Source organism: Pinus tabuliformis, chromosome 3_2 (assembly GCF_031772625.1).
Source record: "Pinus tabuliformis cultivar Carrire ecotype Pingquan chromosome 3_2, CPIR1, whole genome shotgun sequence".
Taxonomy (NCBI): domain Eukaryota; kingdom Viridiplantae; phylum Streptophyta; class Pinopsida; order Pinales; family Pinaceae; genus Pinus; species Pinus tabuliformis.
The window spans coordinates 169647714-169669981 of NC_142302.1; the positions used below are offsets into that span (position 1 = coordinate 169647714).

The 22268-nt window shown below is 39.1% G+C and overlaps 1 protein-coding gene across 1 annotated transcript in view; it reads left to right on the forward strand.

Annotated features, from left to right (window-relative positions):
* The window catches only part of LOC149180336 (erythroid differentiation factor-like protein), a 109989-nt gene that overhangs the window by 42234 nt on the left and 45487 nt on the right, over nucleotides 1–22268 (forward strand). The window contains exons 3-9 of the mRNA XM_089413853.1: nucleotides 11304–11526; nucleotides 11621–12227; nucleotides 12366–12617; nucleotides 12780–12971; nucleotides 13121–13195; nucleotides 13361–15324; nucleotides 15420–15912. Of these exons, the coding sequence (XP_089269979.1) occupies nucleotides 11304–11526; nucleotides 11621–12227; nucleotides 12366–12617; nucleotides 12780–12971; nucleotides 13121–13195; nucleotides 13361–15324; nucleotides 15420–15912 (3806 nt within the window). The remainder of the gene's footprint in view (nucleotides 1–11303; nucleotides 11527–11620; nucleotides 12228–12365; nucleotides 12618–12779; nucleotides 12972–13120; nucleotides 13196–13360; nucleotides 15325–15419; nucleotides 15913–22268) is intronic.

Sequence of the window (22268 nt, forward strand, 5' to 3'; positions counted from 1 at the left end):
GCCACTATAGAGAAGGGTATCTTTGTGGGTTACATTCTTGAGCTGGGGAAAGTTGTTCTGAGGCAGGATGTGAGATTTGAGGAGGAGGGGGCCTTGAGGAGGTCTCGGGAAGTTGATTGGGTAGAGCAGTAGGCTCCTCAGCATGGGGCCATACCAAAGATATCGAGATCTTCAGGTGGTACACCAAGATTAAGAGGATCACCTACTTCTGGGCACATGGTCTCAAACTACAGGTTTACCACAGACCACAGGAGGGGCTTCCTCGTTAGGAGGAGAGGCTCTAGTGGCAGATTTTCCCATACCAGTTGAGGAGGCTGCTACAGGGAAGAGGAAGCCAAAATGGCCTCGTGAGACCCTGAAGGAAGCAAAAGAGGCAGTGGATAAACCCAAGTGGTTAGTGAGGGAGAGCAGACCACCAAAGAGGTTGGGTGGCTATGTGGCGGATGTTGTTGAGACTGACCCAGGTAGTTACAAGGAGACTGCTAGTCAGCGGATGTGGAGGGATGCCATGGTAGAGGAGTATGCCTCCATCATGAAGAATGGCGTGTGGGAGATAGTGCCAAGACCTAAGGGGGAGTCAGTGGTGAATTCCAGGTGGCTCTACAAGATCAAACATGCTGTGGATGGCAATGTGGAGAAGTTCAAAGCTTGTTTTGTGGTGCGGGGGTTCTCATAGGTAGAGGGAGTTGACTGTGAGGAGATCTTTGCACTAGTTGCTCGTTATACCTCTATTAGAGTAGTGATATCTATAACAAGTGGGATGGTTGGAAGATTCACTAGAATGATGTGAAGACCGCCTTTCTCAATGGGGTCTAACAAGAGGAGGTGTTGAGCAGCCATAGGGCTTTGAGGTGCATGGGAGAGAGTCTTGTGTGTAGGATTAAAAAAGCCGTATATGGACTGAAGCAGGCACCCAAGAGCATGGTATGAGAGGATTGATTTCTACTTGTAGTAGATGGGTTTCCAGAAGAGTGATGCAGATCTGAACCTATACTTTATCATGGTTGGTGACGATCCACTCATTTTGGTTCTGTATGTGGATGACTTGTTCATTACAGGAGAGGAGAGACTCATCCAACACTACAAAAGGGACCTTGCTTTAGAGTTTGTTATGACTGATAAGGGATTGATGCATTACTTTTTGGGGTTGGAGGTTTGGCAAGAGGATGGACATATCTTCGTGGGCTAGGGTAAATATGCAAGGGACATACTGAGGAGATTTCGTATGGAGGATTGCAGGCCTATGGCTACTTCGATGATCACCAACTAGAAGTTGCATGCTTTAGATTCCGAGTTGGTGAACCCCACTTTGTATCGTCAGTTGATTGGTTTGTTGATGTATCTAGTCAACAATAGACTGAATATCTGTTTCGCAAATGACACATTGAGTCGGTTTATGATGGAGCCTAGGATGGTGTATTGGGTGGCTGCGAAAAATGTGTTGAGGTACCTATAGGGCACAATGGGCTATGGTCTAGACTATATCCATGGAGATAGAGTTAGGTTGACGGGTTGTACAGACTCAGATTAGGCGGGCAGTGCTAGTGATCAGAAGAGTACTTCCAGATGTTGTTTCATGTTTTGGGTTTGACAGTGGTGTTGTGGTTCAATAGGTTGCGGATTTCATTGGCACTAAACTCAGCAGAAGCTAAGTATATTGCAACTATTCAAGCCAGTTGTGAGGCTATTTGGCTTCGCAAGATGATATGTGGCTTATTTGGTTAGAGGTTGAGACCAACTACGATATATTGTGATAACCAAATTTGCATTAAACTCACGGAGAATCCAGTATTTCATTACCGGTCAAAGCACATACCAATCAAGTGTCACTTCATCAAGGATTGGGTTCAGAGATTAGCAGTGAGGTTTCAATATATATCCACCAATGAACATATTGCAGATATCTTCACCAAGACATTGCCAAGGGGCAAGCATGTGTATTTCAGAGGCAGGATGGGAGTGGTGAGAAACACCTTCCTTGGTAAGAGGGAGTGTTGAAGAAAAAGGTACCGAGGAGGTGTTTCCTAGTGCATTTGCCTTTATTTCTAGGAAAACACTTTAAAACACCTTTTTAGCATGTGACTTTATGAGTTGTATTAAAGTCATGATAAAGTCACTTTATAAAGTACTTTATATAATATGTACTTTTAATATTAAAGTCACTTAATGTTTTAAAGTTAATTTTATGTGGAGAAAAAGTACATGGTATAAAATATAAAGTGATAAAGTTACAAGGAGTCATTAATGAGGGGAACCGTATGAAAAGGGGGTCAAGCGAGGGAATGATCTCCACCATTGATCTAGAGGGCTGAGATCAAATATCAGCCCTTGATAAAAGAGGGTTAGGGTTTCCTATCTAATGAGAGCTAAAAAGGGAGAAAAAGGAGAAAAGCTCTCTCATTCTTCATGTGCATTTGGAGAGGATAAGGAGAGCAAAGGAAGATGAGGAGAAGAGCTGAAGGAGAAGGGTTTTACAGCAGAGAAACTACTTACTACAGTAGGCATGAATTCCTAGGAGGTTGAGTTCAAGCCTAAGGGGCACAAAAATCTAGGAGGCAGTCAATGCACTACAACATACATTTCGAGGTCTGAAAGAGGGTCCAATTGAAGGATTTTCATGGCAGAGAAGAGACAGTAAAGGTTGCATGCATTCCTAGGCAGCAGTTCGATTCTCTGGACACAGTTCGAGGCATACGTGTAGTAGCCAACGTGAATTTCGGGAGAGAGGCAAAAAGACAAGCAACTCACAAATCAGGGAAACGTTTGCAGGCCTGTCAACACTGATTTCTAGGATATCTGTGCATTAAATATTAGTTTGATTGGCCCGAGTTACAAGGCAGTCAAAGCAAAGTCTGTGGCTCAAATTTCCAGGAAAGAAGTCAGTCTGAAGCTCGATTTTCCAAGCAGTAAAGGTTGAACAAAAGTCTGGGATTTTGGACAGAGAAGCAAAGTCTATGGCCCAGAAATCAAGGAGGATTGACAATGGCACTCTTTCCAAGGGAGAGATAAGTACAATTGTTATAATTATCTCTATAATAATTTTCCTGAGAAGTAAATAATAAATCCTCCTTAGTAGTGGTTTTCCCCATTGTGGGGTTTTTCAAGTGTCATTGTTGACCAAAAATCAGTGTGTAAAAACTATGCGCTTGTCTATTTCATTCTCTTATCAACTGGAAAAGCAAAGAAGTATAGTCCTGAATGTTTCAAAAGAATTTGTATTAAAAGTTTACATATCAGCTAAATTGAAACTGGGAGGGCTACATTATTTTTTTTTTAAACATTTACCCAGGCTGATTTCAGCTGCGCCGTACTCAGGTCGTACGGACCTGTATGATTTCTGTATAGTGCATAGGGATCCAGGCGGAGAGGAAGAGAAGAGCGCAAATCAGTTTGTGTTGAGGGATTTACTGAGTGAAGGGAAGTCTTCCTTCCTCTTTGTACTCATTTTCTGAATATTTAACTGAAGCATAATAAGAACACACAAGTTTGCAGGTTTTCCCCAGTTGGGGTTTCCTGGGCAAATTTCTGGTGTTGAATATTTTATGTGCTTGTGTCTTCAAGTTTATTTTCTACTGCAATATTTAGTTAGGAAACTTAGTATATTTGATGAATGCTTTTGAAAGTTTAGGTTGAACTCTTTCATTTTTGAAATTTCATTAAATTAGTTGTTGGGTTTTAAAAACTAACAATCCTTGCTTTGGCTTGTTTATAAAAATAAGGTATTTTTATCCCTTTTTTTGAGCTAAATAGTTATCGATTTCAAACACCATGCTTTCTCCTCTTTCCTATTTGCTTTATGGGTCTTGCCACATAGTCCCCTTTCCTCCATTAGGCTTTACTTTCTCACTTCTCCTTTTTCCATGATTATCTGTAAAGAGTTTAGTTTATTTTGTAGATCGAGTCTCTCTCTGGGCAGGAGATAAGATCTCTTGCCCCATTGTTTTAAAGTTTACTTGAAAGTGTTTAGTTTCAATTCCCATACCAAAGAGGGATATCCATATATATTGGCTTACTCCAGGTTGCAGTGATGATTTCCATAACTATTGGTTTTGCTTCTAAAGGGGGTTAAATTTGCTCCTATTCTCCGACACCTGAGCCAGCCATTGTGTGCCCTCGCTCATCTTTTATGATCGTATGTTTGAAAGTGGGCCTTCCAACCCTGAAGGTATGATTTTTCATTATGTAATTGGGTGTTTATGTTTGATTTTCTTTGGCACATTTGGGCATGGATTAGTGGGGGGATTCGGTGGAAAGAAAGGGGTTTGACTGTATTTTTGTTCCCTTACCTCAAATGCGGGGTTAATCCTGTATCCAAGTCCCGTGGTATCTCCTTTATTGGCTAGTGGCTTTAGTAGTGGCACTACACGGGAAACCCTGATTTTGGTTGTGTTCTCCCGCTTCCCGATACCATATATCTCGCTCCTCTCCTCTCGTTACAAGCCCTTTTCACATTTCTCTCATTTGGGTCCACATTTGTCCATTGGGTCCATAAGGTGCTAGCCTCCCCTCCCCTTGCCCACACCTTGGGTCGGGCCTGGAACAGTGCCCCAGAGGTTGATGCAGCTAAAAAGAAAGATAAAAGCATAACATGACCACATACAACAAGAAATGTACCACAAAATGCAAAAGATGATCGAGACAATAAAATTTAGCATGTGGGCAAAAGCCAAACATGAGTTCTACACCTTATAATTATGGCCATCACCCTGGTTCCTAGGGCCCCTATGAGTGCCCCTTGCATCATTAAGGAACCCATGATTGTCCCAACCAATGTTGCACGAAGCGGGAGCGTTTTTTGGAAGCGGGGACGCCGAAGCGTCATTTTCCAAAAATCTAGGAAGCGAAGCGTCCGCGGAAGCGTCTGCTATATATATATATATATTTTTATATTTTTTTGCATTTATACTCAAAACAAACATCCCAAATACCAAATTAATTGTAGAAGACATGAAAACATGCATATTTTTGCATAAATCAAGATAGATATAACATCCATTGTACATTAATGATCTAGAATCTAGATTCTTCTCCTCTTGTCTAGCCTTTGCCTCTACCTCGATTGTCTAGGGATATTAGTCAACATTGCCCAATTTTGATCAAACTACCTAATTCAAGACTTAAAATATGGTAGAAAAAGCTTAACATGTTTGATCGATGATTTTGACTTGATTGAAAGGTAATTTTTTGCTAAGGGTGTGCCGCGTGACAAAGGAGTTCAACAATTAACACCACCAACACCAGGGTACATATAGGGCTTGGTGCTCTTGATTAAATGCTAATCGCATACCTTCATACTTGATATAATCTAATGAAATGCCACAATCCCATTGATCCTGAATACCTGAAAACTGTTAAGTCTGCTGAATTTTGAATAGGATATGAAATTCTATTTTCTCCATATGAAGTCCAATGAGGCTGGAACCACTCTCAAACATTCTGAGTCATTTCATGGTAATGTTAAAAATTTAAGTAAAAGGATGAAAATGAAAAATAAAGGAGAATGTCACTTTTACTTTAAGAATTTAACATTACCATGAGGGAGCATCTGCTATATTTATATTTTTTTTTGCTTTCATTTGTCACCCTAACCCAAGGTGGACCCACCCCCAACAAGCAAACTCACCTAAAATTTAAAAAAAAATTGAAAAAAAAAAACGATTTTCTAAATGCTTTTCCGGAAGTTTTTCTGGAAGCGTACGGAAGCGTCTGGGAAGCGTCGTACGAAGCGCGCTTCGGCGCTTCGGAAGCGCCAACGCTTCCAAATTTCCAGGAAGCGGCTAAAAAATCCGGAAGCGCGCTTCCGGCGCGCTTCCGGCCAAGCTTCCTAGGCGCTTCCGTACGGGACGCGCTTCGGGGCTTGGAACCGGGGGGGGGGGGCGCTTCGTGCAACACTGGTCCCAACCCCTGGCGAGCGATGAATTGCCCCACCTTAAGGGGGTAATCATTGCTATATCTTACACATCACGCTCTCATTTCCTTGAGCCCCGAGTAGTAAAATGAAGAAAAATCAATAAATGGCATAAGGCATATGAAGAAGGGTGGAAAAACAAAGGCCGAGGTAACTCATGTATCACGATTGCTCATTCATACACCCAAGGTGTGGCCTCTTTCTTCATAGCTACCCTTGTATCATTCCATGTGGCTTGGAACCTTCCCTTTTGCCCCCAGTCTGTTCCATCACTATTTCACATGACTCCTGCCATTTGATGGATGTACCATGGACTTGCCATTCCCTTAGAGTTTGAAACCACCTAATAGGGTCCTCCATTAACCTGTCTTGTTGAGGAAGGTAATATCAATACATGTTCAAAACCCATTTGGAAGGGCATGCCACTATTAAGTGTCCATTTCTACCCCTGATTAGCAAGCTTATTTACTGAATTGCACTAATGAATTATTGTATTAGAAGGTGAGGAGATGCATTGGATCTTATACAGGATTGCAGATGAGTTTTCATCTTGGACTTGGCCTCCCTATACGGGATCCAAGCCCTCTAGAGGGTCATAATGGCACTTGTAGGGTGAGTGTTGAGAGCTATGGGCTTCCAACCATGCAAAGAATTGATTGCCACACCATGGGCTTCTTCAACACCACCACTTTGCTTGTTCATGCCCCATTTATACAAAGATGATGATGCACTTGGACTAAGTTTCCCAGTTCGCTACACATTGCACCAGACACTTGGTAGCTGATCCAGGGCCTAGAGGAGGTTTTCTCTTTCCCGGGGAGACATTGGAGGGCATGTGTCATCTTCTAGCCCTAATTGATGGAGCATCGACTTGATCTTGAGCCATGTGGAGACCCATGAGACCCATTTGAGCCCACAAAGCCCAAATTGGGGTTTGGAGATGTTTTGTAGCGTTTGGAGGGCATCCCCCTCTCATTCATCACTTTTGAGGCCCTCACCCTCATACTTGGACCTCAACACATAAGGCCTCAATGCTAGCATTGGAGATCACTTCGCATGGGCTAAAAGAGAAATTGAATAATAATTAATGTTAAAGCTATGTGGGTTGGCTTGTAATCAAGGGTCTTCACATCATTTGTTATGTTTTAAGGGATTTGTAATTAGAAATTTCAATTGCTAGAGCTTGTATAAATACATGAGACTTAGTCTCATTACAAACAATCACACTTGGGATTTTTGCTAGCTCTCTTATAGATTTTTGACCTACAATTTGTGGAGTAATTTGGATGGATTAAATGCATTTTGATATTTGGAAAACTTCACTCTCTCTTGGAGCTTCTTATTGGCACTTTGGTGGATGGATATATTCTTCATTGTCTTGTAAGTGTCATATAATGCTATATTTTTGATCTAATGAGTGTCTAATGCATGGAATCTTGTCTTATGGTTTTAATGTGCCCTAATTAATGAAATTTGGTTAGAACATTGAAGCTATTGGAAATTTTACATGTGTTATTGTTAGATAATGAATGAATGAATGTTCCTAGAGGTTGTAGTACATTGCATCCTTGAAACTCCATTAATTTTTGCCATTGAAGTGTAAAATTCTAGAGTAGCCATGTAGCTGCCTCGATTAGGGCTAGTGAAGCTACCTCTAGGTCTCCTTGAAGAGCAAGGTTGACAAATCAAGATCATTTTGACTCCAATTTTCCGAATAGCTAGGCACTCGCCCTAAATCCTTGGTGATCACTCTCAACTTAGCGAATCATCTTTCTTTTCACCTTTGTCTCCTTTTTTTCTTCGTCCCTTTAAGATTAAGGAGGCCTCTCTATGGCTTGGTGCAAAATTCATTAGAGGAGTGCGTTTTAAATTCCATCTTGACATGACTTTTCCTTTGTGTCTCCTCTAGGCATCCACAAGTTTTGAACAAATTTCGATGGTGGAATTTCAATTAAGGTGATGCCCTAGCTATCACACCAAGTGGGAAACCTAGAAGCTAATCCTTCAATTTGGGGATTCTTTGAAGGTTCGTATTTTAGTACTTGTTGAAGTATATCGTTCATAGCCTTTTCTCTTGACTACCCTAACCTTGGATGAACTCTTATCGTCAAATATCTCAACCCTAGGTCTCCTGTAGTTTTTTCTTCAAGGGGTTTTTCGTGGAAAGTCATAATAGCTTCTCCCAAAGCTCACACATTAATTGAACCTTTCCAGTGAATGAGTCACCTTGCCTCACTTCAAACCCATCATAGATACATCTATCACAAGTGAGGGATATTGAGATTCCTCCCGTCAGTGAAAATCCAAGAAGAGAAGGGGACTTAGGCTGTGGTGATAGTGGGCCTCTTTCCCAAGGTGTTGTTGTGCCCTCTAGCCTTTGCCTCTTTACAAGGCTTGCTAGTTTGTGTAGCAACAGGGGGGATGTGTGGGAGTATCGTCAAATTTTAGGGAAATTTGGGGGGGATGGGGGGACGTCGGGGTATATATATATATAGATATATTCAAATTCATATTCAATAATTAAAGTATAAATACTTTGATCCATACATAATTGAATTAAATAATGAAATACACTGATCCAGGCTCGTCATTTATATTGATGCATATATCATTCATCTATACACCACGAGATTCAATAATGAAATACATTGATCCATATTCATCATTCTAGAATCTACATTGATTTAAAAATTAAAATAATAATTCATAATTATAGATTCTAAATTGATTTAAAATTTAAATTCATCATTCATCATTCTAGAATCTACTTAGGACTAAGCAAAATAGACTATAGTAGATATTGAAGTCTGAAGACTAGAATGGTAAATTGATATAATTAAAACTCAAAAATAGTAAAGAGTGATGAGTCAAATAAATGGTCTAAAGTCATCGATATCTAAAGTCACGACTCAAAAGTTAAAACTAAAAATTAAAAATGGACAATGAGCATTGAAGGAGTGTCACGGGGGAGGACAGGCAACAGTAAATTGGTAAATCAGATAGTGTTGCATGGTATGCCAAGTAGAGGTAAGCTTGGTAAATCGAATTAGTAAGTTAGGGATTGCAAATTAGTTTAGGTTTTGATATTTGTTATATATTTTCTTTTTAGTTTTAATTTTGTTTTCTTTATTTTTATTTTTTTAATTTTCAAGGGCTATTAAACAAAATTGAGGGGGATATGTCCCCCCTCAAAAGGGGTGATTCTGGGCTTGGTGGTCTTGATTAAATGCTAGTTCCAGACCTTAATACTTCATACAATCCAATGGAAACATTGCAATCCCCCCAATCCTGAAATCCTTAAAACTGGTAAGTCTGGACTCTGCTGAATTTTGAATGGGATGTGAAATTCTATTTTCTCCATATGAAGTTGGAACCACTCTCAAACATCCTGAGTCATTTCATGGTAATGTCAGAAATTTAAGTAAAATGATGAAAATGAAAATTAAAATAATGTTAAATTTAAATGGAATAAAACAAAATGAAAATTTAAATAATATTAAATTTAAAAATTTAACATTACCATCAATTTCATAGCATTTGTAGGGCCCTAAGGTTGAATATTAAGCTTCCTTATAAATTATTCATTATTGTTTTCAAGCAAAATTAAGGGGGAATGCCCAAAAGCACCCTTTTTGGGGAGTCGTATCCCCCACATTGGGTAAATGCCCCCCGTGCGTCTCCCCAAAAGGGGGACGTGGGAAAACGTTTCTCCAAACATCCCCCCATCCCAAGTGCATGGGGTGCGTGCACCCAATCATGGGGGGACGCATTCCCGTGGAACACTAATAATTTGTAGTGGAAATTTAATAGAATATGAGTCACAAAACACAACAGAAGTTTGTCTAATAAATTCTCCTTCACTTTTCTTATTTCTATTACTCAGGAAAATTAGGGCTCCTTAACAAGGAAAATACCCCTCAAATAATACACAGAAGATACAGCAATGGAACATGCCTGAGTAATACAAAGAAGATACAGCAACGGAACCTGGCAACTCAACTGCCCTCAGAAATTTGGCTTGCGCTTGTGTTGGCTGTTTTCCACAATTTTGGTACCCCTGTAGCAACTCATTGTTTCCACAAGTCTGGAATCAACCCACTCACCCTCCTCAAGGCTAAAACTCTCAGCTTGCTTGCTGGAACTTGGCCTCAACAGTTTCGGCCTCCTCCAAGCGACACACTCGCAGCATGACCACAAAGAACTCTTGACCCTCCTCTTATGTGCTCACCCTGCAAAACCCATGCCACTTGAATCTTGTAGCTTCACACTTTTCACTTCCATTTAGTTTTGAGTCTCTCACTCGCTTGAGAAAATCACTCTCCCAAGAATGGATGTGTCTTCCTCCTCTCCCTTAGGATTCTTTTATAATTTTCATTAAGCCAAGTGTCTAACCCTCAATCTCCAAAGTGATGGATGGCTATGATTAAATCGTAACCCACTTAGATCAACGACAGAGATTAGATGTAATTCACTAAAATGAATTAAATTTATTTTTCATTAGAAACTTTAGCTTAGTAGCCAACATTAATGAATTAATTAATTACTGTGCTTTTCCTAATCTAAACTCAACAAAGAAATCATAAAAGTCGCTTGTTCAACATAAGCAAGCACCTAAAGAGGCTTTTGGACATCTGCATGCTTGACACCTAGCCTATGCAGAAGCACCTGTCTGAGCTACCTACCAACATCAACCGTGTCTCTGTCAAAAACAAGGCTAAGTACTGTTGATCTGGGTCCATTTTGCCTCTAAATATTTTGGTCTTGATTAACTTTTGCCAAGTGTATGCTATTGCAGAAACCAGACCACTGTATATTGTTCTTCTGCGTTCTCTGCTTTTGGCCAAAAGGAAAACAATCTTTCCAGAACAAAATTAAGAAGTGCTCGAGGGAAATATTATGCACTTGAGTGGGGCATTTTGTTGTTGCATCACTCCTATGTTTGGTTGATATAAAGGGTTCATGTTGCTTAACGTTGAAGATCAGAGACCCAGTGTCTCCCTCAAAAAGAAGGCTAAGTACTGTTGATTTGGGTCCATGTTGCCTCTAAATATTTTTGTCTTGATTAACTTTTGTGCAGTGTATGCTATTGCAGAAACCAAACCACTGTATATTGTTCTTCTGTGTTCTCTGCTTCTGGCCAAAAGGAAAACAGTCTTTCCAGAACAAAATTAAGATGGCTCAAGGGAAAAATTATATACCTGAGTGGGACATTCTGTTTTCGAATCACTCCTATACTTGGTTGATATAAAGGGTTCATGTTACCCTAAGTATGTTGATCCCTTGGGAAATATGGATTTATTATAATGGATATTTCTATTTAGTATTTAGGATTTTAAATCTTATATGATATTTTTATAGGAACAATGTGTGATAGAAGGTGATTGTTTCTGGGCAGATCTACATGGCTTATACAGTGCTTGGGGCAGTGGTCCTTTTAACCAGCCCCTTGCAAGGAAGTGTGAGGCCCTTGCTGTCAGTGGTCTTGCATTATATGGTGATGAGATAGATGTCGTGGCTCCTGTTGACATTTTGAAGCAGATATTTAAAATACCATATTCCAAAGCTCGGTTGTCTCTTGCAGTTCATCGTATTGGGCGGACTCTTATATTGAATACAGGGTATGCCAATGCCACTCACAGTGTCTTGTTTTTTTAGATGGTTATATTTGAATTGTTAACTGCTGGCTGTATCTGTTTCTATTATGCATGCCAGGCCAGATGTAGAAGAGGGAGAGAAGCTGGTGAGAAGAAAGAAGAACCAATCAAAGGGTGTAGATCAATCACTTTTCTTAAACTTTGCTATGCATTCAGTGCGGGCAGAGGCTTGCGATTGCCCTCCATCTTCACAGTCTTCAGTGCCAGAAGATGCAGCAAATCCTACTGTTCTGCCAAGGCATTTTACTACAGGGTTTACAGAAGGGGAGTTCTTACCATCTTCTGTCAATCAACAGTCACATTCTGCCTGGCATTTTGTAGATGGTGATGATTTGGAGGATGGTACAGATGGCTTTCATCCTCACCCACAAGGATCTTCCCAGGCAGATGGGGACAGTGTTTCTTGGGGTGGTAGGCATGGTAGTAGACACAAAAGTAGACTTGATGCCCTTAAGAAAGCAAGGCATGTTGGTGAGAAACAACGTCCTCCAAATTATGTTCAAAAGGATTCAGAAAAGCATCGAAGGCTTAGTAATGAAGGTTTTCTGAGGGTTTTGTTCTGGAAATTTCACAACTTACGCATGCTCCTTGGCAGTGACCTTCTGGTGTTCAGTAATGAAAAGCATGTGGCTGTTAGTTTGCATCTATGGGAGGTGGAGCGGCAGGTAGGGTGGTGCTTTCAGGAATTCTGTCGATTATGAAGTGTGATTTTATGAACACATTTGATTTCTGTTTCATTTTCTTATGTTTATTGAAAAACAAGGATTAGATTGAATCATTGACTAGCTTTAAGATTATTTCAGGTGACTCCATTAATGTGGCTTGATGCCTGGCTTGATAATGTAATGGCAAGTATACCAGAGCTGGCTATCTGTTATCATCATGATGGTGTGGTTCAAGGCTATGAGCTTCTGAAGACAGATGATATATTTTTACTCAAAGGTATTGCTGAAGATGGAACTGCTGTCTTTCATCCTCAAGTTGTCCAGCAGAATGGTCTTTCAGTTTTGAAATTTTTGCAAGATAACTGCAAACAAGATCCAGGATCCTATTGGGTGAGTCATTTTTTGCACTTCACATTATGTGGTAGCACGTGGCCCTGGTTTGGTTGATCTACCTTCTTATGATTTATGGAATAATAGGGTTTTTTTTGAGCAGAATATGGATTCCATATTTTCTTTAGGTCCCCTTTTTTATGATTAACCTTGCACTTGCAGCTGTACAAAAATGCTGGAGAGGATTTGATGCAACTGTTTGATCTTTCTGTCCTATCAAAAAGCTGTTCATCAGACAAAGATGAGAAGAGCTGTAGCTCACTTCCTTCTTCCAAGAATAGAAGAAAAGCAGACTATTCGCTACCCTTGGGGATTCTTTTGTATCGGCTGGCTCACAGGTTGTCACTTTCAAAGGTATCTAGCCCTACTGTTTAAGTCCTCCAACCGTCTGTCTCCTGTTATCATTGTGATTGTGATTGTTGTAAGATGATTATTATGCTTGATTGCTGGGTGCAGCTTTATACCATTTTTCCTGAAAATATTAGGTCTTTTACTTACTGCAGGTCCCAAACGACAGGTCAAAGTGTGCTAAGCTTTTCAAGAAGTGTTTGGAATTTTTGAATGAACAAGAGCATTTGGTGTGTAACTATGAAGGCCTTCTTTTAAAAGTTACAGATTGAAATTATTGTTAGCTGTGATGGTAATCACTGAGTATGAACTGCAGTCCTTTTCGACACACGGATAATTGCTATATTTCAGGAGAATGTTTAGCCTTTTAAAATGCAATATTATTCTGTGTACAGGTGGTTCGTGCATGTGCTCACGAACAGGTAGCAAGACTGATCTTGAAGTGCTATGATGAATTGGGCTCGACAATTGATACTTTGCTTTTGGAGTCTGAACCCTCTATTATTGATGTTGAAAAAATATCCTCTCTGGAGCTTTCATCAGCAACATCCAACTCAGTGATTCAGGAACATTCGTCTATGAACAATACAGAAAATGAAATGTTGGTTTTTGAATCCTCTGATAGAGTTATTGAAAAACCTCATGATACATCTTTAGAAGCTTCAGTACCAAACATATCTTTAGAAGGGAAAGATTTGCCTGCGGCAGAGAGCAGAGATGTAGGGCCTCTAGCAAGGAGCCTCAGACCTATGAATGAAGATACTCTAGCCATGTGTCAAAATGAAGAAACTTCTCCAAAACTGGTTGAGGCTATCACTGATCCTATATCTGCAAAATTAGCTGCCGTTCATCATGTTTCACAAGCCATCAAGTCTCTTAGATGTAAGCGCCAACTTCAAGATACTGAATTGAAGATGGAAGATGGCAATAAAACAATGGGAAAATCTCGTCATGCTCATCAAATTCCTGTATGTATCTGTGGTGATATTGACTGTATTGAAGTGTGTGACATACGAGAGTGGTTAGTAGGATATAGAATGGATCGAAAACTTTGGCAGCTTGTTCTATTGCTAGGAGAGTCTTATCTGGCACTTGGACAGGCTTATAAAGATGATGGGCAACTGCATCGATCCCTAAAGGTTGTGGATTTAGCATGCTCAGTATATGGGTCTATGCCTGCATGTTTAGAGGAAGTTGAGCATGTCTCAGCTGTGGAGAAAAGCAGTTCAAGACTCTGCAGTTCATCCCATGCCCAAGTCAAGCCAAGAAATGAAAGAAACGATTCCTTCCAGAGTGTTGGTCCAGAGGTGTTTGAAATTCATAATGAAAATGAGACTACACATGGTCAGTTTGGTGCGAAAGGTGTATTCTGGGGTCAGGTGTGGATCCTTGTTGGGGACATCTATGTTGAATACCAGAGACTACAAGGTGAAGAACTACCAGCTGGTGAAGAAGAAAGAGGTTCAAGACATGAATTAAAAATGGCTTCAGAAGTTGTAAAAGAAGTCAAACGACTCAAGAAGAAGTTAGGACAGTCAAAGCGCAACTGCAACATTTGTAGTTTAACAAATTGTAGTTGCCAGAGCGATAGGGCAAGCAGTGGAAACAGTGCAAGCAGCAGTAGCAATGATAGACACTTAGTGACATATAAAAAGAAGCAAATTAAAAGAACGAATGCAAAGTGTACACTGTCACCTCGTTTAGAGTGTTCAGCAAGTGATTCCAAGTCAGGCAGTTCTGGTAATGGAAATGATGGTTCTGAAATAGATGACTTTGGAAGAAACAGAGTGGATGTTAAAATACCTGATAAGGATTTCTCTGGGGCATCAGAAGAGCATGTTACCAGCAAATGGCCTTCAGATTCTAAAGACCTGGAATATTGTTCAGAAACAGATGGTGTGTTTGCAGATGTTTCTAAGACGAAGTCCAAAAGCACAGACACATTTACAGACAAACCTAAAAGCATTTTTAGTTTCTTACGGGGACCAAAGAGAGGAGATTTGGAAGCTAATCTTTTAGCTGCTGCAGAGTGTTATGATGTAGCCAGAGATGCCCTGTGGAGCCTTGCTGCAGGATCAGAGGAGTTTCAGTCAGCAACTCGGAAGAAAGGTTGGGTATTTAATGAATTGGGTCGGAAGCTATCCAATAGAGATTTAAAATCTGCTGAATCTGCTTTTGAAACAACAATTATAGCATTTAGAGAAGTTAAGGATTTCACCAATATTGTTGTGATCAATTACAATTTGGGGCACAACAGAAAAGCACTGGCAGAGTCTTTGGTATCTAAGATAGATTCCTATAAGAATTGTGGTATTCTCCACAATTCTTATAGGCATATCCTAGATGATGTGAAATTCCAGTACGGAAAAGCTTTGAAATACTATGGTGCAACCCGTTTTGAATTCGGTGGTATTAAGTCAGAAACTAATTCTATGATAAATGGCTTGCGTAATGAAATGCCCATACATATTTGAGACTTGGAATGTTTCTTGCAAGAGAAGATGTGCCAGAAAACATTTTGAGAAATGTTATTTGGGAAGAAAAGTCCACACAATTTGATGATTCAAATGATGAGAAGAAAAAGAAGTCTCAGCAAAAGAAATATGATATCTCAGCCAAGGATGCCATTAGAGAAGCTTTGGCGTTATATGGATCAATGGGTAAACTGCGGGTACAAGAGGTTGCTTTTGCAAACTTTCAACTTGCTTGTTACCACAGGGACTGCTGTTTTAAGGCTTTGAATCTTGAAGGGAAAGTACTTACTTTTGAAAAAGGACAAAATGCTAATTTTCAGCAAGCAAAGCGCTATGCATCTCTAGCTGAGCGATATTGGCAGAAGGCTATGGAATTTTACTGTGCAGAAACACATCCTGATATGTTCTTAGAGATTCTTATGGAGAGGTCAGCCTTATCTCTCGCATTGTCAACATCCTGCCACTCAAATACGGTAAGCGTTATTGGAAGTTGGGATGCCCATTTAGATTTTGAGTTAAATTTGATATTATGACACTATCTCCCTCACAGTATTTGATGGATCAAAGCTTGGTTTGATATGGATTTTTATAAAATTTTGTCTTGTGTCCTAATGTTAAATAAGGAATAATCATGCAGCATGCTAGCCTAAATACATAGTACATACTAAGTCACCTGGTTTGAATTCAAATTTGAGTTTGACAGCTTTGAAATTCGACAAAAGTTCAATAGCGAAAATTTCAGTAATAAAATTCGACATAGTACAGTTCTATGGAATGTTATAATTTTATTTAATTGTGATATGCAGAAATTTTATACAAGGATTTGGTACAATTTTAAAATTGCTTAGGTTTTCAAAATATTTCGAAACCATAAACTAATTAAAAATCAACTTTACCTTGAAATCAAAACTTTTAAAAATTTGAGTTTGTCGCTCACAACATTTAAAATCAACTTTATCTTACAAAAATACTCTCTTACAAAAATCAACTTTAATCATTTAAAAAACTCTCTTTGTCGCTCACTCCATTTTTTTATTGGTTTTAGCACAGCCCATGTAATGTCCCTTTCTAATTAATTGCCTTAAGGAGGGCGAAGTAGCCTATCAAACCCCGTAGGCTATAATCGTTGATAAAGATATACCCTTATCCAGTGTTTTGGGGCAACATTGGTAATTTTTGGGGTAGCTGGGGCAAGAAGCCCAAATTGGGGGCTACACTTGTAATCCCTCACATTAATTTAAGGATAAGAACCCTGCAAGGAAATTTATAAATGATAGAGAGTTGGAATCATTTCAGCATCATTAAATTGGATTGGATTATCTCTGTTTTCTTTGAGCTTGAGGCTCTGAGGTTTTTAAACCCCTATTTTTCCTTTGTCTAGTTTTGGTGGAGGTGATCCCACCTTAGCTAGATTCCCTTCTCTCTGTTCTGTTACAGCTTGATCTTTTGGAACAATTCGGACCTGTTACAGCTTGATCTCTTGGAATAACTTGGATATGTATGGCCAACGAGGAAGATATTCTGTCATTTATCAATAAACTCTGTTTTAAAGGAGGAGATGTCTTGACTCTTCCCTACAGTTACAGTTGATGAGTTTTCTGAGGCAGCGGATCCTTTGTGGTTTCCTGTGAGGCACCAAGGTCAAACAGAAGCCATAGAGGCCCTTATCCAGGCAGTGTAGGTCCTTTCCTATGGTCTGTTCAGTCACCGAGTCCCTGGTTAAGCAAGCAAGGGTTTTCTGTCTGAGGTGGACGGAAGGAATTGAGGCATAGCGGCTTATAACAGAGGCTGCGGGGGCTCTCTCTGAGGCAGCGCATGCATATTAAGAACAACGAGGCCCTTATCTAGTCAGCACAGTCCTATTGGTCTACCAAATTTCTGGTCAAGTAACAGTCCATGCTAACATTAAAGTTTGCTGTGGTATCTAGTTGGTCTCTGATTTTCCTTCAAAGGAGTATCTGATCGCTACAAGTCTGGGCAGCAGGTTAATCCTTCTGTGATTGCCCACAGTACTGTGAAGCCCGAATTGTTGAAGGAAAAGCAGGATCTTGTCCATCAAAGACCTTATCCAGACCAGTGAAGTCCTTTCTGTCATCTGTCCCGTCACCGAGACTTGGTCAAGCGATGAAGGCTCTCTCTGCCTAGGGTTGACGTGAAGGTTTGGAGGCAAGGCGTCTTACACAGAGGTATTTTTAAGGGCTGTGGCTACCCACAAGGAGAAGACATCGAACTTGTGTTGCAGTAAGCTCAGAACAGCACAGTGAGTTAATTAGTATAGTAACCCTAGGATTGGTTAATACTTGCATAAGTTTACAATTGAATGCTGGTTGACTAAATTGCTGACATTGCAAATCAGTATTATATTGGTGGACTACTGCTTGGATAAGTTGATGTTCATTGGGCAGACAGCCCTGTTTTATGGTGTTTGTTGTGGAGAGTGGAGGATTTGTTGGCGCTCTTGCCAACCTTGTTTGTTGGCCTTTTAGGTCAACTTGGCAAATGACACTTGGGAGCTGTTGTCGCACAAAGTGTCTAGCCACTGCGGCAATGCTTAGAGTAAGGGCTGTCACTCTAATCCATACTCTGTTTAGGCTTTCTCCTAGACAAGTCAAGGGGGGTAGTCCCTAAGGTAAATGGATGAGGGTAGCCTGTGGAACACGGGCTCTACGAGATTTTAAGGATGAACAACTTGATGAATTCAAAGCAAATCTTGTTCAATTAAGATAGATAGATTAAGATAAGACACAATCATAAGATATAAATGACTACAAACCAGTGCCTTTAATATTTGAATTAACCATAGACTGAATAGAACAAGTAATCCAGAGAAAACTTATAAATGTAGCAGAGAAACGATCATGAACAATTAGTTGTAAAATGCTCAAAACCTTATCATGCAAGAGATTCCAGATTTAAAATGATGTTCATTAGTGACCTAGATCTAGAATTAATCAACTTTCTCCTATAGCCAATATAATTTTAAAACATTAGTCGCACTTGACAATAGGGAAATTACTTACCACGAAAAGACACCAAAGAACTTTAGATGAACAATTTAATTATTCCTTAGCAAATTAATTAAATGAAGAAATCAAAATTCTTTAATGTGACAGAATTAAAATGAATCAAAGGGCTAAAAATTAAAATTTTAATGGGCCATAGGCCACATTAAAATGTTAAATGTGAAAGCGCAAATCCCTTTTTTAATTTAATTCCTTAGTTATCAGATTTTTTTTAAATGTTTTGGATTTTTAAAATTTTTAGATAATGTTTTTTAAATGTAAATAAAAATGAAAATGAAAATCATAAAAAAAAACAAAAAGGAAAATGTTGAAATAATGTAAAACCCCAAAAGAATTGAATCGAAAATAAAAAGAAAAAGAAAAGGGAAATAAAAGAAAATCAAAATCAAAGTAAAAAAAAAGAAAATATGAAAATAAAAATAAAAGAATAAAAAAAACAAATCAAAATCAAATTGAATATCAAATGAAAAAAAAATATTAACCCTAACCCCTAACGAATATACAAATGAAAAAAAAGAACTAACCAAACTAAATAAAAATAAGATCTAACCTAAGGTATATATAAAAATAAAAAGAATCGAATGTTTTTTTGTTGTGTATGCAGGTTTGTGGCGGGAGAAGGAGCTTGACGACAGTGTGAGTAGCAAATGAAGGTCGAAATTTATGGCAGCGAAGTTTGTTTGCTGTGCAAGTCGAATGATGAAGGGAGCCGAGCGATGGGTACGTAGATTTGTTGCAGGGACAACGGATTTGCTGCGATAGAGCTGCAGAGGGAGCAAAAGGGAGCTGCGCGAGGGTTTACTGAGAAGAGGATTGCTAGCTGGAGGATGAGGGGATCCATGGATGGCAACACGCATGAAAAAAAAGGGCTCGATGGAGGAATGCGTCTAAGGGAGGAGAACGCAGGTCGACGGGGTGAGGAATGGAAGCGGACAGGCAACAGAAAATGGACGACGTGGGTATGGCTTGAGGGCTGATGGCAGCACACAGAGTTCGTGGTTGCAGATGGATTGAGGGTTTGTTGCAACAAATGGAAGAGGGAGCTGACAGAGGTATGAGGGAGAAGATGCGATGATGAAAAGCAGGTAGCGGAAAGGGTTTGCAGATTCGTGGAGAATGCAGGGAGCAGCGAAACACTGTGGGACTTTAAAAAAAATTTCGAAATTTTTCTGCAGCAGAGAAATTGAAAACCCAGGCAATGGACAGGTAGCCAAAGAACCAAAGAGAATTTTCTAGATTAAGATGTTAAACTTTTGCTTAAGATTTATCAATGAAACCCTTATAAAAAATTCTCCAGATTTAAAAAATTTAAAACCTTGTATTGCAAAATCTTTCGAATAATCTCCCTGCAAAATTATACAAATAAAACTCCAGAGATCTAGATCTTACCCTCCGGGGCTTAGATCTGGACTCTACACGGATGTTTTCTTTAGATCTATAGCTGCACGACAACAAGAAAACACCCAAACGATATATACAATGATAAAAACTAAAACCCAAGAAAACTCGAGTTAGAAAACCAAAAATAATTTACAGATCTATGCACAAGAATGGCAGATCTATTAGATCTGGGGAGTGTGAGTCCAACTCCACTCCCAGATTTGATAATATAAGGCTCTCAATAGTTAGATTCATCAATTTCGCACATAAAAAAATATATATATTTTTTTAAATTTTAAAGGAGGTGCTTAGCTCAAAACCCTTCATGCTTCACCAATAAAAATCTTATGATAAGCTCGAGATCAAATTAAGCTGGGCTCTTCAGAAAATACGGATCGAGAGTTGGCTGGTCCAATTGAAGACTTCCCCTAATGCCAAAGGATCTAAAAAATCATGACTTTCCTACAAAACTCAATTCAACCATCAAAATAGAGCGAGAAAATGATAATAAAATTCAGATAAATAGAGATACTTGCTATTACATTCAAAATTTAAATTATCACTTAAACCTTAGCGACTGAGCAAGATATCTGTACTCAAATCGCTCTTCAGAAGCTATCATCAATGGCTAAAAAAAATTTACGCATGAAAATGACACATCTTACAGTATTTCCATGAAGAGTAATGTCGACGAAAATTAACCCCAAAGTCTTTCTTTCGCTTAGCACACGAGTCAAAGGTCGGATGGATCAACTGACAAATGACCTCTTATTTAAAGATAAATCCTCCAACGGCTAGTTTGAGTGATCCTCGTCAAAGTCAAAGCAATCTCGACTGTTGATGAAGATCAAAATTTCTTTTAATTTCATTTGTCGAAATTTTAAATTCTCGAGGAAATTCGAATTTTTCATTTAAATGCATTTTAATTAATTCAAAAATTAAATTTTTGAATTAATTTCCTCAAAATTTTGACTTTGACTTAACCCCAGGGATCAAAGGCTTAAAATTTATCAAAATAATTAATTTACCTTAGTCCCTGGACCTCTTAAAATTTAATTTTTAAGAACCGATGAATTTTGCCTTCGAAGAATTAAGATTTGCCTAGGACCTAGAATTAATTAAATTTTTGGCTTAGATTTAATTAAATTATTGGCCAGAAAATTTAATTAACCTATGAGGGGATAAATTATTTTTCCAACTCTCAAGGCACTTTACATTATGATTTCATATTTTTTACATCTCAAGGGGGAAAACCCATTTGTAAAAGACCCTCACAGACTCCCCATTTCTGCGACACAAATATAATCCAGTAGACCAAGCAATTTGTAATAAAATAATTTAACCAAATGGTTAGGATTATTCCCAAATCACTTTTACATAGACTCGATTTATAACATTAGGACTCGCTTAAGATCCCAGTGACAAAATCCAGTACGGCTTTGGGGTAAGACTGAAGGAAAACTCTACCGACCATCCGAGAATGGATCGATGAGACAAAAAATTTCCTGGAATGTAGATCGTCACCATAAAAGTAGGTTTACCTAGGCAATTACATACATGACACGGATCTGCTGAGATTATTTACATTATACACACGTAGAAAGGGTTTACATAACATCTTGGAAGTGAAACTGATGATGATAGTTGTACGGCACGAACACATCGATTAGGCGCTATCCTTTTTGCGAAAAAAGGGGGTGTACTGCTATGGGTCATTGACACATAGTGGTCAATAGGAGCCATGTTTGATCCACTTGTGTCAAAAGCTATGTCAGAGGTCTGGAGGCTTGTACAGGTGCTTAGAGAAGAAGAGAATCAATTTCAGGAAGTTTGGAGCCTAGAAGAGTTGGAAAACTTGGTTTTTGAGGGTATATGCTAGTTTCCTTCATAGGAATAGCATACATATGCAAGTTTCCTTCATAGGAGGAGCATATACATTTTGGGAGTGATTTTTCCCCGCATTCCTCGCGCTGTTTAGGGAAAAATTGACTTGGTAATTCCTAGAAGCTTGAAAATTAATTGGATAAGGTTGGAAAAAGGTTGAAAAGGTCCTCCAATGATGTGAACACCTTAAGTGCACAAGTAGTGATGTTAGTGGATTGATTTGGTCCAATTTGTGCACCTTTGATCCTAGCCCCAAGCTCAATTTCGCCTTACAGGTTTTATATTCTTGAGTTTGGAGCTTAGTGGCTGTTGATTGTGTGTAGAGGTGAGTGTATGGCCTAAGAGAAGGCTGCAAAGAGTGATTATGTTTTAGATCTAATGGAGAGCATAGATGCTTCAGTGTATGAGTGTTAATGGCTGCATAGTGAGCAGATATGAAGCATGCTACAGAATAGATGAGATTTGAAGCTGCTGGAGTAGAGATTGTTTGGAGAGATTTTGTATGCTGTTGGAGAGTGTTTTTGATTGGTGACTCTCACATT